The 13,228-nt window shown below is 35.4% G+C and overlaps 1 protein-coding gene across 1 annotated transcript in view; it reads right to left on the bottom strand.

The window, feature by feature from the left end:
- LOC110380936 (uncharacterized) overlaps positions 1–13,228 on the bottom strand; it is a 258,996-nt gene that overhangs the window by 103,428 nt on the left and 142,340 nt on the right. The window contains exon 3 of the mRNA XM_064037034.1: positions 9,990–10,446. Coding sequence (XP_063893104.1) covers positions 9,990–10,446 — 457 coding nt within the window. The remainder of the gene's footprint in view (positions 1–9,989; positions 10,447–13,228) is intronic.

Raw genomic sequence — 13,228 nt, 5'->3', positions numbered from 1 at the left:
AGGGTCAAGGGTGCTGAAACTTATGTGAAAATGTTGGACATTTTCGACGAAGACGAACGTTATCGAAATAATTCTAAAATGTTCTCAAAATTGCAACTTTTGTACACGAACATGCTAGCAGTAGACGACGACACTTTTTTCGCAGATCATTTTGGTGGACCTTGTCATTACGTAATTGTACTCTAACTACAAGTTTGCAGGAACTACCACAACTAATTTCCCTGTAATTTCAAACAGCAGGACGCTTTGACAAATTGCACCCCCATTAATAAACTACATAAGTAACATACATATTTGCGCTAAAACTTGTGTTCTAAATGTTCGTTTTTGTCATTAGCTCGTAAACGGCATTACTCACACCAGACGGACGAGAAATTCAATTAGCTTAATTGAATTAAAACTGGACTTTATGCACATTTTTAGCGTTGATTCCATAAATGTTTAATTTCAGCCGTTTGGTGTCATAACCATGATAATTCGAAATGTGCAGACGTTGAGAATATCCTGGAATTAATTAAAAATTCCTAATGGAGAGAGTTATGCTTGTTAAATAATTAATTTGTTTTTGTTTACTTTATTTTGTCTGTTCAAATCTTGTACCGCTATCAAAACTTACTACATACTGGTGATAGTAAGTATACAAGTGAGCAAATTCCTATACTATTTCGCTTACCAAATATCCACGTGCAAATAAACGAAACCTGTGTTAAAGTAAGAGAATAACCTTACGTCACAGCCAAAAAACCGCTTTATTATATACCTACAAATTCTTTATAATAAAGAAAACATAATTACATTTGGTATTCCATTCTCATCGCTCAGCTTAAAGGATTAGCCACCTAAGCCCGTACTTTTCTCAGCCGACATCGGTTCGACCCACTTTATTATAACTTTTATAATATTAAAAGTGGGAAAAGAAGTACGTTTTAACTTTCTATTGGTACTCGATATTAGTTGCGAGTTTCTTGAGAACTTTGTGATTAATGTGGTACCATTTAGTTTTTGTTTTTGTTCGTCTTGAAGTACTTACGTGAAATTGACGACATACAATTTCGACTGCCAGTAAGAAAACTTTTTTAGCGAGTTGGGCTGAAATGTTTGTTAAGTCATAAATCCAAAGAGGATAATATTAATTTGAACTTAAACATGGATTAAGGGAGAGAAATTTGCCTAGTTTATCTTAAAACACCCAATTGAAAATATTTGCATTTCTTGTAAAATTGGTGAGAATAGCGACACAGATTAAACAGTGCGTCAAAATTTTTCAGGGAAACGTCACAAACTGCCTTTTCACAGCGGATTTTTTTGACGTTCTCAAAATATTACCTTTTTATTATCATAAAATATACGTAAAAATATATAAGACAAAGATAACAGGTGCAGGAAAGGTCGTAACATATTTTTGGCACGCACCTCGTGAATTTTCGCGTGTTTCCTCATGATTTAGTTGACATACTTTTCTTTCATGGACTACTGGATATTTGGGCGTTTGGGAACCTCTCGTCTTAGCCTTCGCCAGATGTCCTCTTAAAATAACAGTTTTGATTTTTTAGAGTAAGTAGCAGTAGTAATAATGGCCGAAGAATTACCTCAGAATGCAGAAAAAAAATACCTTTTTCTCTTTACTCCGCATCTTTACAGGTTAAATTAAAAAACACCTATCGGTACCTAATTCGGTGAGCGACTAGTCTAGTCTAGTTTATATCCAGGAAAAAGATGTTTTTAAAGAAAAAAAAACCATGTAAAGTTCCTAATAACAGATGTTATATTGGCTGTTTTTTCAAACAATCAGTGTTTATGATCGCCTCGGAATAGATCGTAAAGTCGAACGGACCAATCTTCCGAGTCGCGCCGCACTGACCAATTTTATGGCTTTCCAGACCCTGATGTTTTCCACTTCCTTGATTATTGCAGCTGTAATATTTTATTGTTATCCTCTTTCACGTTATTTACTGGGATTTATGACTTATTTAGTCAATGTTTTAGGATTTAATTATGATAAGGTAACAGTGTTTTCTAAAATAGAATATAGGTAATATAGAACTGAACAGTTTTTAGAAGGCTACTCAATCACGGTCTTTTCTATCTTGATATTTTCTGTAGCAATTAAAATTTCAAGGTATTTGAGAGAATCTTGAATGATTTATCCCAAATTGTGATGCTAAATCAAATTCTAAAGGAGAGTAAACTTGTAAAATCAATATCTTTTCGATAAGTCGTACTAATTTCCAGGTATCTATTTATAACCAAGACCCTTCAAAATCAGGTATTTATTTATAGCCAAGATCATCCCGAACCCTTCGAAATTCAATCCTAATAGTGGAATATTCCAGATTTCCTGCCTATCATGGTAATTTATACCCTCATGTGTAGGCAGGGGTGAGGTCGCAAATATACATAATTGATAACTGATTCCAAACTTACTAGTGACCCGATAACCTAGTTTATGTTATAGTACTCGAAACTAGATGAAATTAGTTCATTGCTCTATTTTGGATGCAAGGATATGTCTTACACACAAGCTGAATTCCCGCTCGGTTTTTAAAGCTCGGTTCGCCAAGGACGGTGTCGCGTGAACTCATGTAACAACAAACAATTGACAACTATCGATACGAAAGATGATACCAGCATGACCGGTTTTATGCCGCGTAGAAAACGCGCAACAAGATCGGCTAGTGTGAAAGCGCGGATACTGAATATGTTGTAGTAGCAACAAACCCTAAAGAAAAAACGAACAAAATTCAAATTCTGCTATATAGAACACATCTGTTTTACCCTTCAACAAACGGCCTTGATCTACAAAAGAGCGTAAATAAATAACTCCAAACTTCAGCCAACCCTTCCCTTTGAGGCTGAACAAAGTAGCTAACTACGTAACCAGTACATCAATAACCGACTCGATGCGTCATTTAGCATTCAAAGTACACCAAACATAGTTTAAAACCGGCTGACGAAGATAAATGACCGTTTTTCCCGAGCTCACGTGACACACGACCGCCGCGGTTGGCTGACTGGTGCGTAATGAAATTTAGGACTTTTCTGAGTGTATATTATGGATTATGTGATTATACTAGTGGCGTGCTCCGGCTGGGTCCGTGGTATGTGACCTTTTGTTACTATACCTCTATAGCCTTAAGGCTAAAGACTAACCTCCCCACTCACACATTTAATGGTTACTTAAGCCATTCCTTAGTGAAGGATTTGTATGACATTCCGTCACTAAGGAGTGACTTAAGTAATCATTAAATGTCTCAGAGTGGGGAGGTAAGTTTAACAACAGCAAAAAACGTCATTTTTCTTAAAACTACTATTTACTATGAATTTTGTTTTAAGAAAAACGGACTTTCATGTTGACGGTGAGCTTGGCGCTCAATTCTAACTAAAAAATCAACCAAATCGACAATCTATCTTTCGCATTTGTAAGATTGAATGATAATGGCCCTAACATACAGTTTTTTTAGTTCAGATTTACAACACGAAATAGTTTGTCTCCGTAATAAAATAGTCCCCTCTTCAATAACAAACAAAATATTTTATCTAGATAACATTGTTTTAAGCGCCTTTAACCTTACATTAAGTCTTTAAAACAGAATTTTCCACACAATCTTCTAATAAATAAGTTAACAGCGGTTTTCCTTAGCGCAACATTTTTATACGGGCTCGGGAAATTCTTTCAGATAATCGGATTTAGTTCGCCGCCACAACACTCCCCTTGGTTATGTTACTTCGTTGTTGTTTTTACAAAAAAATCTGCAACAAAATTACATAGGAGCATTTTTGATGTAAGTACGAAAGGAGAGGGGAAAATCGACATTACTTATAAGTCATGAATCTACTACCTTACACCTATTCGAGAACAGACAGAATTGAATAAACAACCTATTCAGGCAAACTTGAAAAGCATAAAATAGTCAATTTTTTGCAACATTACATAAGGGCAACCGGAACAGCGTTTTGGGAATGATTTTTATTATTTTAAAAGAGGGTTTTTTCAAGTTTTGTTGTAAAGATCTTCCAATCTCGTTTTCTTTTAATCAACATCCCCTTTCTTGTAGGTCTACACAAAACGTGTGAGGATTAATATTATTTGAAAGAAAAGAAAGAAGAATGAAAGAAAATAAGTTTTATTGCGCAAAACATAAGACGCATAAATGCCCATAACAAAATGAGCATAACACCGATAAAAAGAACAAAAAACAAATTTAAGGGAAAATATGCGTCCTAAAGCGCGCAATACGGCCCAAAAGGTTGTTCAATATATTTAAAAATTCGTAGTTCGGTCCTGTAGTGTGTCACGTAACCATGGATTAATGTGTACGTAATTACTGGGGAACAATATTGAATTGTGTACAAATCCCCGGCCGACGGTGATCACTGATCGATCGCTTGTTACAACACCGAGTGGGGATATACATATGTACATACCTATATTATTATGTCACTACGTTATGTTGGGGTTTCGTGTTAAAAATATAAAATAAACAGGTGTTTTCACCTAATGCCGAAAGTTAAGTCAAACGGTAAGGTAGAATATTTTGCCACAGTTTTTTAATGTTTGCATCTTAATTTGTACTCATATTCATTCAAAATTATCATTAATATTCAATATTCATTGCAAAATTAACTATTTTTTTCTTAACACAGTTTGGAAGTAAACTATAGCAGGCTCATGTATGTAAAGATATTTAACAGTTTTGGAAATTCTCAAAAGTAAGTAACTATCAGTATCAAATTGTAATAAACGTAAAACGAAAACAATTACAATTTTAAGAACGATCGGGTTGCCAATCTGAATTGCAATAAAATTTAAATTGTGTAATTCAAGATCACTTTATATTTCAAAAGCACTTTAAATATAAAACCGAATTAAATATGAATTATATTGAGAAGGTATTAAGGATAATATAATATTATTATTTAAAGCTGAAACTCTTTCATTATGTGTCAATAACTATTTCATTTAGCCTAAAAATGTAAACTATGTCGAAAAATTGGTCCATCCAATCCAATAGGCTGGCAGCATTGCCACTTTGGATGGCAATGCTTAAACGTTGGGCGAAATGAAAGCTAGCCTTTGAGCCCCGAGAAGCGTCAACAAAGCGTTCAGAAACCTTAGTGCTCACACTCAGGACCCCATGGCCCCAGAGTTTTTTTTTATAGGTCTAAGTTTAAAGTCAGTCTATATCAAGATATAGCCTAAGTGTAACTACTTGCATTCGACTGCGGTGTGACCAAGAGCAGTTGATTCCCTCCTCGATGCTCAGATGAATGACCCTTCTGACCTGAGCACGTACTCGCCTTAATGACGAGATGTTCTCACAATGTTCCTAATTATTTGCTGGAGGTTTATACAGTGGAGTTTTGGAAAAACACCCCATTTTTGGGTTAAAGTAAGATACAAAAGAGGGATAAACTATCGAAAGCCTATATTTGATTTCATTTTTTTGAAATTGAAATGGAAATCTGACAAAATTTTAATGATTTTTTGTAGTTGTTTGTTTTGATTGCACCTAATTGTTGTCATGAAATTAATCGAAAGTCACATTATTTCTTGGTATCAGAAACTTTCATGTACACACAAACAAATATGGATATATTCAGATTCATTTACCCAAGTTAAATGACGTACTTATCTTTTTTAGTTCTAAATAAAACACAAGTAACAAACTAATAAATTACTACAGAGGACAAAATGTAAGATAAAAACTTTTCATAAATGTAAAGTACATTATGTTTACTCCTGTTATATTTAAAAATATCCAGACTTTACTTAACGTAACATTTTGTAACATTAATGTATTTTTGTTAATGGAACAAGCCCCTTAATTATTCTTTTTAAAAGCAAACATTTTAAATGAAAGTTCTAAAGAATTTTCTTAATGTTTATTAATGGACGAATTAATGATGTCAGCAATTATTAATGTAAAAGTAATTAATGATACAGTGAATATAATTTCTTAAGGATATTAAAACTAAAAGAAAAGTTTTCCATGTCAGACTTTTTCGCGAAATGGACTGTTACTGTTTCAGCCTTTTTATCGTCCCACTGCTGGGCACAGGCCTCCTCTCACACGGAGAAGGACTGAGCATTAATCACCACCCTTGCTCAATGCGGGTTGGTGATTTCAGACTATATAGTCCAGGTTTCCTCAAGATGTTTTTCCTTCACCTCTTTATAAGCCATTGGTGTCCGAGATATACTTAGAAATCATAAAGTAAATAACCACTAGAGAGCGCACTCGCCAATTTCTTCTAAGAACACGACTCACCACTGCGGGCGGGGGGACGCGGCATAATCCGCGGCTACTATTGGTCAGTTCACGGTCGCTACTAAAGGATCGTACTGATCGTAGCCTTATAGTACGCGCAAAATCACTAACTTTTGGCGAGCGTCGGGGCACTGTATGCGCAGTCAAGTGGTTTTATAGTCTTTGTTAGAAATGGACGTAGGTATTGGAAAAAATCGGAAAATCACTACGTTCTTATGTAGCTTTTCTTGTGATCAATTTTTTTAAATGGTGTAAGTAAGATTAACTCATCCTTTGAATGCATATCTATCTATGCTTACACAGTAAAGAGGTTTTTTTCTCTGTTCATTTCACCCTCAAGGCTAAAAAACTACTGAACCGATTTGAAAACTCTTTCACTTTTGAAAAGCTGTCCTTCCGAGTAATATAAGCTATATTTTATCCATGTACGGAAAACCGTTTATTTTATATAAGCATGCTTGGTTTTTAACAATATTCACTCAAAACATCTTCATTTGTTTACAAAATAAAACGGTTACAAACGAAAAATGTCATCAAATATGGCGGCATGAACGGGAAAGTTTGTTCGGCCGTTATTTTTTTAATTCGACGTCGTAAACAGGCCAAGGAACAATGAATGTAATGCCACAAAGGGCTCAAACCGTTCGCGGTCACAATTCAAATAAAATGTTTTGAAATTCTACCTACTTGTATACGAATGCAGCGTTTAAAAAAGTAAAGGTGCAATTTTGCTATGCTGAAACCGATCTTATGTCGATGAGATAAAGTTGAATTTGGTTTGACATATGTTTTTTTTTTCTTTGGTGTTTAAACGTTTTTATTCTAAAGTCGGCTTCTGAGATTGTTGGACTCGTCTGCTACATTTTATCTATCTATGATAGAATAATTCTTTGAAATTCGAGATGGTTACTATTGTGTTTTTAACCGATTTCCCAAATAGGAGGTTTTTAATTCAGATGTTTGTATTTTTTTATGGAGGCTTTTATATCATTCAGATTCCTGTAAGTATTTAACAATTATTGGGGAAGCTATTGTAAATAAAAATCATTACATTGCTTTTCGAGCCTATGCATAAAAAATAACATACCTACACTTAAGCCATATTAGGTGATAAAGAAAATGGCTTTCCTAATAAATCTTTCACGTAGAACATAAACACACCCCCCAGACAATGTGTCGACAAGAATTTTCCTACCATAGAGAAATCTTTTTGAAATAAAACCTCTAAGACCATAAAGTGCGATGAATCCAAGTAAATTATGATGATAGGGCTCCGGGGTGCGCGGGTTATGGCCAGATAGGGCTGCGGTCAGTCTTATCACGCATAAGAGGTCAAAAGTATTAAGAAAATCGGGTTAGTAAGAAAATGTGGTGTTTGCACTGTGGTCTCTTGGGTTTGGTTTGGATAAAATTGGAATGTTAAGACAATGGGAAGTCATTTTTGTAAATACGATCCTTTTATAGAATGCTGATGTAGTGTTTATTTTGAATGTCTCGCAATTAATGGCGATTACAGACAATGCTTCGAAAGAGAGAGTTTGTATACATGGAGTCGTTTTAGGACCAATTCTTTAGACATAATTTATTTTCTTATATCACACAGGTAGTCTACAGCTGGGCTGGGATACATACCGAAGGCTCTCCTAAACTATTCTATGGTACAGACTCGTATCAAAACAAATTAGCTGGATAGTTTTAAGTAGCATCACAAAAACTTTTTGAAAAAAAAAAATCACATTTATTTTGTATGACCTATTTAAAAAATATTCCTTTGACAAATAATTTTCTGTACAAATGGCTTGTAATGTCGTGGGAGGTGACATGCTTAGCTTACACGAGTGTATGACGTCATACACGCCATTTAAAAAATACCAGTCATAGACTAAATGTCACTTGTGCAATTAATTAGAAATGTTGTAGTGTTTCAGCGAAATTAAATATGTTTTCTAAGAATTATGAATGAAATGCTATATCAATGAGAATTTTGTATTATTTGAAATAAATGAAATAATTAACAAATGGAATGGTAGCAGGCTAGTGTGATAAATTAATATATCTTCGCAATACCTTCCCTTTTCTTCTTTTAATTTCTAACCTGACCGTTGTCATAAAACAATCTCAATTTGTAGTGGAAATACAGGAGAGTAGATACCACTAGCGGCGTAAGGGGGGGGGCGGAGGGGGCGGTCCGCCCCGGGTACCACATCTCGGGGGGTGCCATCTCGGTCGGCACATATCTGCATGACCATTCTAATCTGCGAAGCCTAGGTTCACTACCATTTACTGCGCGATATTTAAATTTTGAACAAAACTACAACAGTGCCTGCGCAAGACATCGAGGTGGGACTGAGAGGGGTGACACCCCTCTCATTCCGACTGTCACCCCTCTCTTGTATTTTTGTTTTTACCTGATTACTTAATTCTTCAAAGTTAGAAAAAAAATAACAACTGTCTTAGAAATACTTACAACTTATAAAACTATATTTTGTGAGAACATCATGAGATCAAAACTTGGGGTAACTAAAAATGTAAAAAATAAAAATTAAAATAAAAATTGAAATAGAGCAATAGAATAACATAAAAACATAACATTTTACGTAACATTTTGTCGATGTTGCAATGTGTTCCTAAACTCAAAAATTTCGTGCTCGCGGCTTTCATTCTACTGTGGTTTTTTCTCATTTCTTTAAGTATTTTTGCGTCACAAAATTTCGCGCTCGCTACGCTCGCGGCTTCTTCACTTTACAGTGATTTTTTTTCATGCTTGTAGGGTACTGTTGTGGTGAAAAACATAAAAATTTCGCGCTCGCTGCGCTCGCGCCTTTCACTTTACACTCTTCTTTTGTAGGTATCTTTGCGTCCCAAAAATATAAAATTTCGCGCTCGATCCGCTCGTGGATTCTGCACTTTAGTTAGGGTGTTTACTGTACTGTTGTGTTCCAAAACTCCAAATTTTCGCGCTCGCTGCGCTCGCGGCTAAATGAACTCTTTTCTAAACATGTGCTTGGGTGCATTTGTGTCCCAAAACTCAAAAATTTCGGACTACGCGCCCATTATTTTTAAAAGGCTTACGTTTAACTCACCATTAGATATAGTAATAAATAGCAGACAAAAATAGTAAATGATCACCAAAAAATGAAACTCGCATTTTAATATAAAATTATAACCAAAGTTTTAACACTTTGCTATCCTATTTAATTAAAAATTTCGCGCTCGCTGCGCTCGCGCCTTTCACTTCACACTGTTCTTTTTTAGGTATCTTTGCGTCCAAAAATCTAAAATTTCGCGCTCGCTACGCTCGCGGCTTCTCCACTTTACGGTGTTTTTCTTTACAAACTCATTTGGGTACTGTTGTGTTCAAAAACGCAAAATTTTCGAGCTCGCTACGCTCGCGGCTTAATTAACTCTATTCTAAACACGTGTTTGGGTGCATTTTTGTCCCAAAACTCAAATATTTCCGACTAGCTTTATAACTTTGCAGTGATCTGTCACCGGTTTCTTAATGTTAAACATAGCGAAAAGCACCATGAATGATTTCTACACGATTTTTTTTTACTTCGTGATTATATTTTGTCTTTTTTTTTGGGGGTGCTCAATAGGTAGTCCGCCCCGGGTGCCACCCATTGCTACGCCGCCACTGGTAGATACTGAGTTAAAATGCCTGAAAGAATTCCAAAGATATACCTACTTATCGACTAAAAAATATTAAAATCAACTTACCTAAAAACAACACTAGTTCCCTCACTATCTAAATGCACGGCATCATTGAGGGACCACTGCAGCAGCACAGCCGGCCTGCTGGCCAGCGGACCGCTGACCACGCGCGCCGGCAGGTACCGCCTTCTCATCCGCAAACTCTTCGCGAACCTTCGATAAACCGACCGCTCGTCTCTATAACTACGATATTTTGGTCTGAAGTAATACCCATCACTAAGGCTATCTACACTTTTTATACTATAGTCTTCGAATGTCCTATAGGGCACTCCGTATTTTTTGGACTTTTTCACGTGTTTTGAACGCTCGGTTCGCATGTGCTTTGGGAGGAAGTAGGGGAGGGTCTCGTCTCTGCAGGGCCGCTCGGAGTACGAGGTGGGGGTGAAGTTCCCCCGGATGAAGTTGTCCACTATCGAGTGGAGGACGTAGTCTCGGAGTGTGCTGTCCTCGAACTGAAGGTGGACTGGAACAAACAGAAGGATAATGTTAGATTTCTGTATTTGCAGGTAGACATTGAAGATGAATGACATGTATTCAGAATCAGAAACATTTATTTCCTAAACGTAGGTGTATTACATAAGAATCTTATAATTATATTAAGTGCCATATGTTTTGCCGTGATTATTACAATAGTATAAAATAGTATTGATGATGATCGTATTATTAACAATAGTATCAATAATATCCAGACACCGCTAGCGTTACAAAATAAAAAGTAGATACCTATAAGTAAATGTCATAATCCAAAAAGGAACCAATCTTTCAGATGAGTCATCACATTCGTCAGAGATTCATCCAATCAGAAAGTATGTCATCTTCCACAGTCGGAACGGTTGGGATACATTGCCGGAGACCGGTTTGGCCCCAAAAGCGTCCAGTGAAGGGCCAAATTTCCGGCCGACGAGACGGATGGGGCTCCGGTATCTTTTATGGAGATCCGTGAATTTGTTACTGAAGCGATATTTGCTAGGATAACATTCTGAGGCGTGTTTGTGTTTGTATGTGTTGGTTTGATTGAAGGTCAGTTATTAGGAAATTAGTTGCCGTTATGTGTGTGATTGTAGGGCCGTGTGTGTTTTGTGCTTGTAGTTGAAAAGTGTGAGAGGAGTTTTGTGTATTGTTGAGGTTTAAGGCTTGGGTAGCTTTGAGTTATACTTGGAACTGAGCTAGAATTCTTCTGTTAAATCCAGTTGTTATGTAAATGTAAGCCAAAGTAAGACTTATTTTTAACTTTCGATGTAAAAATAGGCGTTTTGACCGCTGTGTTTGGAGCACGGCTTTTTTTAGTCGCAAGCCAGTGGTGGTGAATAATCAGAAATTCATTTCTATATTAAAACATACATAGATTAAATCAACGCTTCCTTCTATAATTTATACCTGAACCTAACATTTAACTTGTGACCTCAATTCAAGATCTCATAATAGAATTTTGATTTATGGCAACATTATTGACGCCGGCGAAATATTCAGGTGTAGCAACACTGAGCAATATGTTACGTTTGTGATGTCGTTTACATTAATTTTGTACGATGTTCAGTATTTGAATTGTGTATGAAAGATGCTGGCAACATTCTTTTACCTTGGAGGAAGTATGAAATCAAGATGGGTTAAAATATTTGCTGTGAAATAACGCAGTTTAGAATGATTAAGAGGCTTCCATTTGGAAGGCAAGAAATGATGACGATGATGTCCGCTTAGCCTATTTTTGGCGGCTGTTCTCTTATAAGAAAATTACCCAACTGCGCAGAATAAAGTATCATAGTGCAGAAGCATTTCTCAGACACAGGTGCACACACTATTCCTTTACTCTCATAGGAAAGGTAAGAAATAAGCGTGAAGGAGTGACTCTAAAAGATGAAAATCTCGATAGCAACGTCCAATGAGAGCCTCTTTAAGTGATGTTCAAGAACCGTCGCTGTCGATTTATTGATGGTTCAGATTTTCGATACATTTAGTACGAGAGTCAATTTGGAGTTATTTTGACGTTTTAAAATATTAGCTTCACATGTACCTAACTATGTAGGTATGTAAGAAAATCTTGAAATCTTAATTTGAAAAACTTCCCGGTCCTCGATTAGGATGAAATTTTGAGTTCTGATGCCAATACATAACTAGCGTGTTTTTTTAGTTTTTTTTTAATATTAATTTTTATTGCTTCAAACTTAGTATACAAAGAAGGTATGTTGTATGTTAATTCTTTTATTCTATGCTTGTTTAATTGTTCGTCATTGTAACAATTCTACAATAAATTAATAGTTTAAAATATCTTCCAACTCCGCCGTTAGATCAGTTCGAAGGTACCATGTATTATTATCAGAACTATGAATATACAGCTGCTATCTTTGGATGATGGTTATATTAGTTGCCCTAGATTCCATTACATAGTTACGTGTAGGTCAGCCTAATAAAAGCGTCTTAAAAACAAGGTTCATTGACCAGCAAGTTTTCAAATAAAACTGTTTTTCTACAGTAAATCGTGCAATTACACTGTCTTGCAAATAAAGAGAGCATAAAAAGTATTTTTGAAAAAATTCACGCTCTTTGTCAGTTTATTCAAAAATTTTATATCTCCGTTTTTTCATAAGCTGATTAATATTGTTGTTCTTTCAACAAAGTTATGAGTTTTATTCTTATTCTAGAACTTAAAGTTTTTATTTTTATTTCAAATAGTTGTGATTTCATAAGTTGTTTTAGTAGTTTCAGTTCCAATAAATGTGAAAAAACTAATTTGCAATAAAAAAGTCGCTTTGAAGTTATTTACAGCAACATGACTTTGTTTCAAGTTTAAATAAGCGTTTAAAAAACTTGGTGTTTCTATTAGTTTATTTTTAAGACTTTAAAGCTTAACTTGAAATAAACCTACATATGTACCACTTAAATCTTCACATTGAAATCTCTTTCAAATATCCAAACGTACTTTCTTCAATTTTGTTCATACAGAGGAACATCTAGAATACAAATTTTCTTAATAATTAAGTAGTTATCTAAAATCTACAGAAGAAGTCACAGCAAGAGGAAATCTATTTAACCCACAACGAAGTATGTAGCATTTACTACAAACATGTCACAACGCAATAAAGTATTACCCAAACAAATTCCCCAATAAACAGACCCGTTTATCTATAAAACGGAACATCATTAACTGGCCCAATAATTATGAACTACAGTGTAATTACTGAAAAGTACACAGGGGTCTTCGCAAAAACGTTGCGCCAAATTAAACTAATAGAGGGTCATTGGAGAGG

This window comes from Helicoverpa armigera, chromosome 11, assembly GCF_030705265.1.
Source record: "Helicoverpa armigera isolate CAAS_96S chromosome 11, ASM3070526v1, whole genome shotgun sequence".
NCBI classification, from domain to species: Eukaryota; Metazoa; Arthropoda; class Insecta; order Lepidoptera; family Noctuidae; genus Helicoverpa; species Helicoverpa armigera.
Note: the sequence above shows the minus strand (reverse complement) of the source record. Positions and strands in the feature narration are given on the sequence as shown.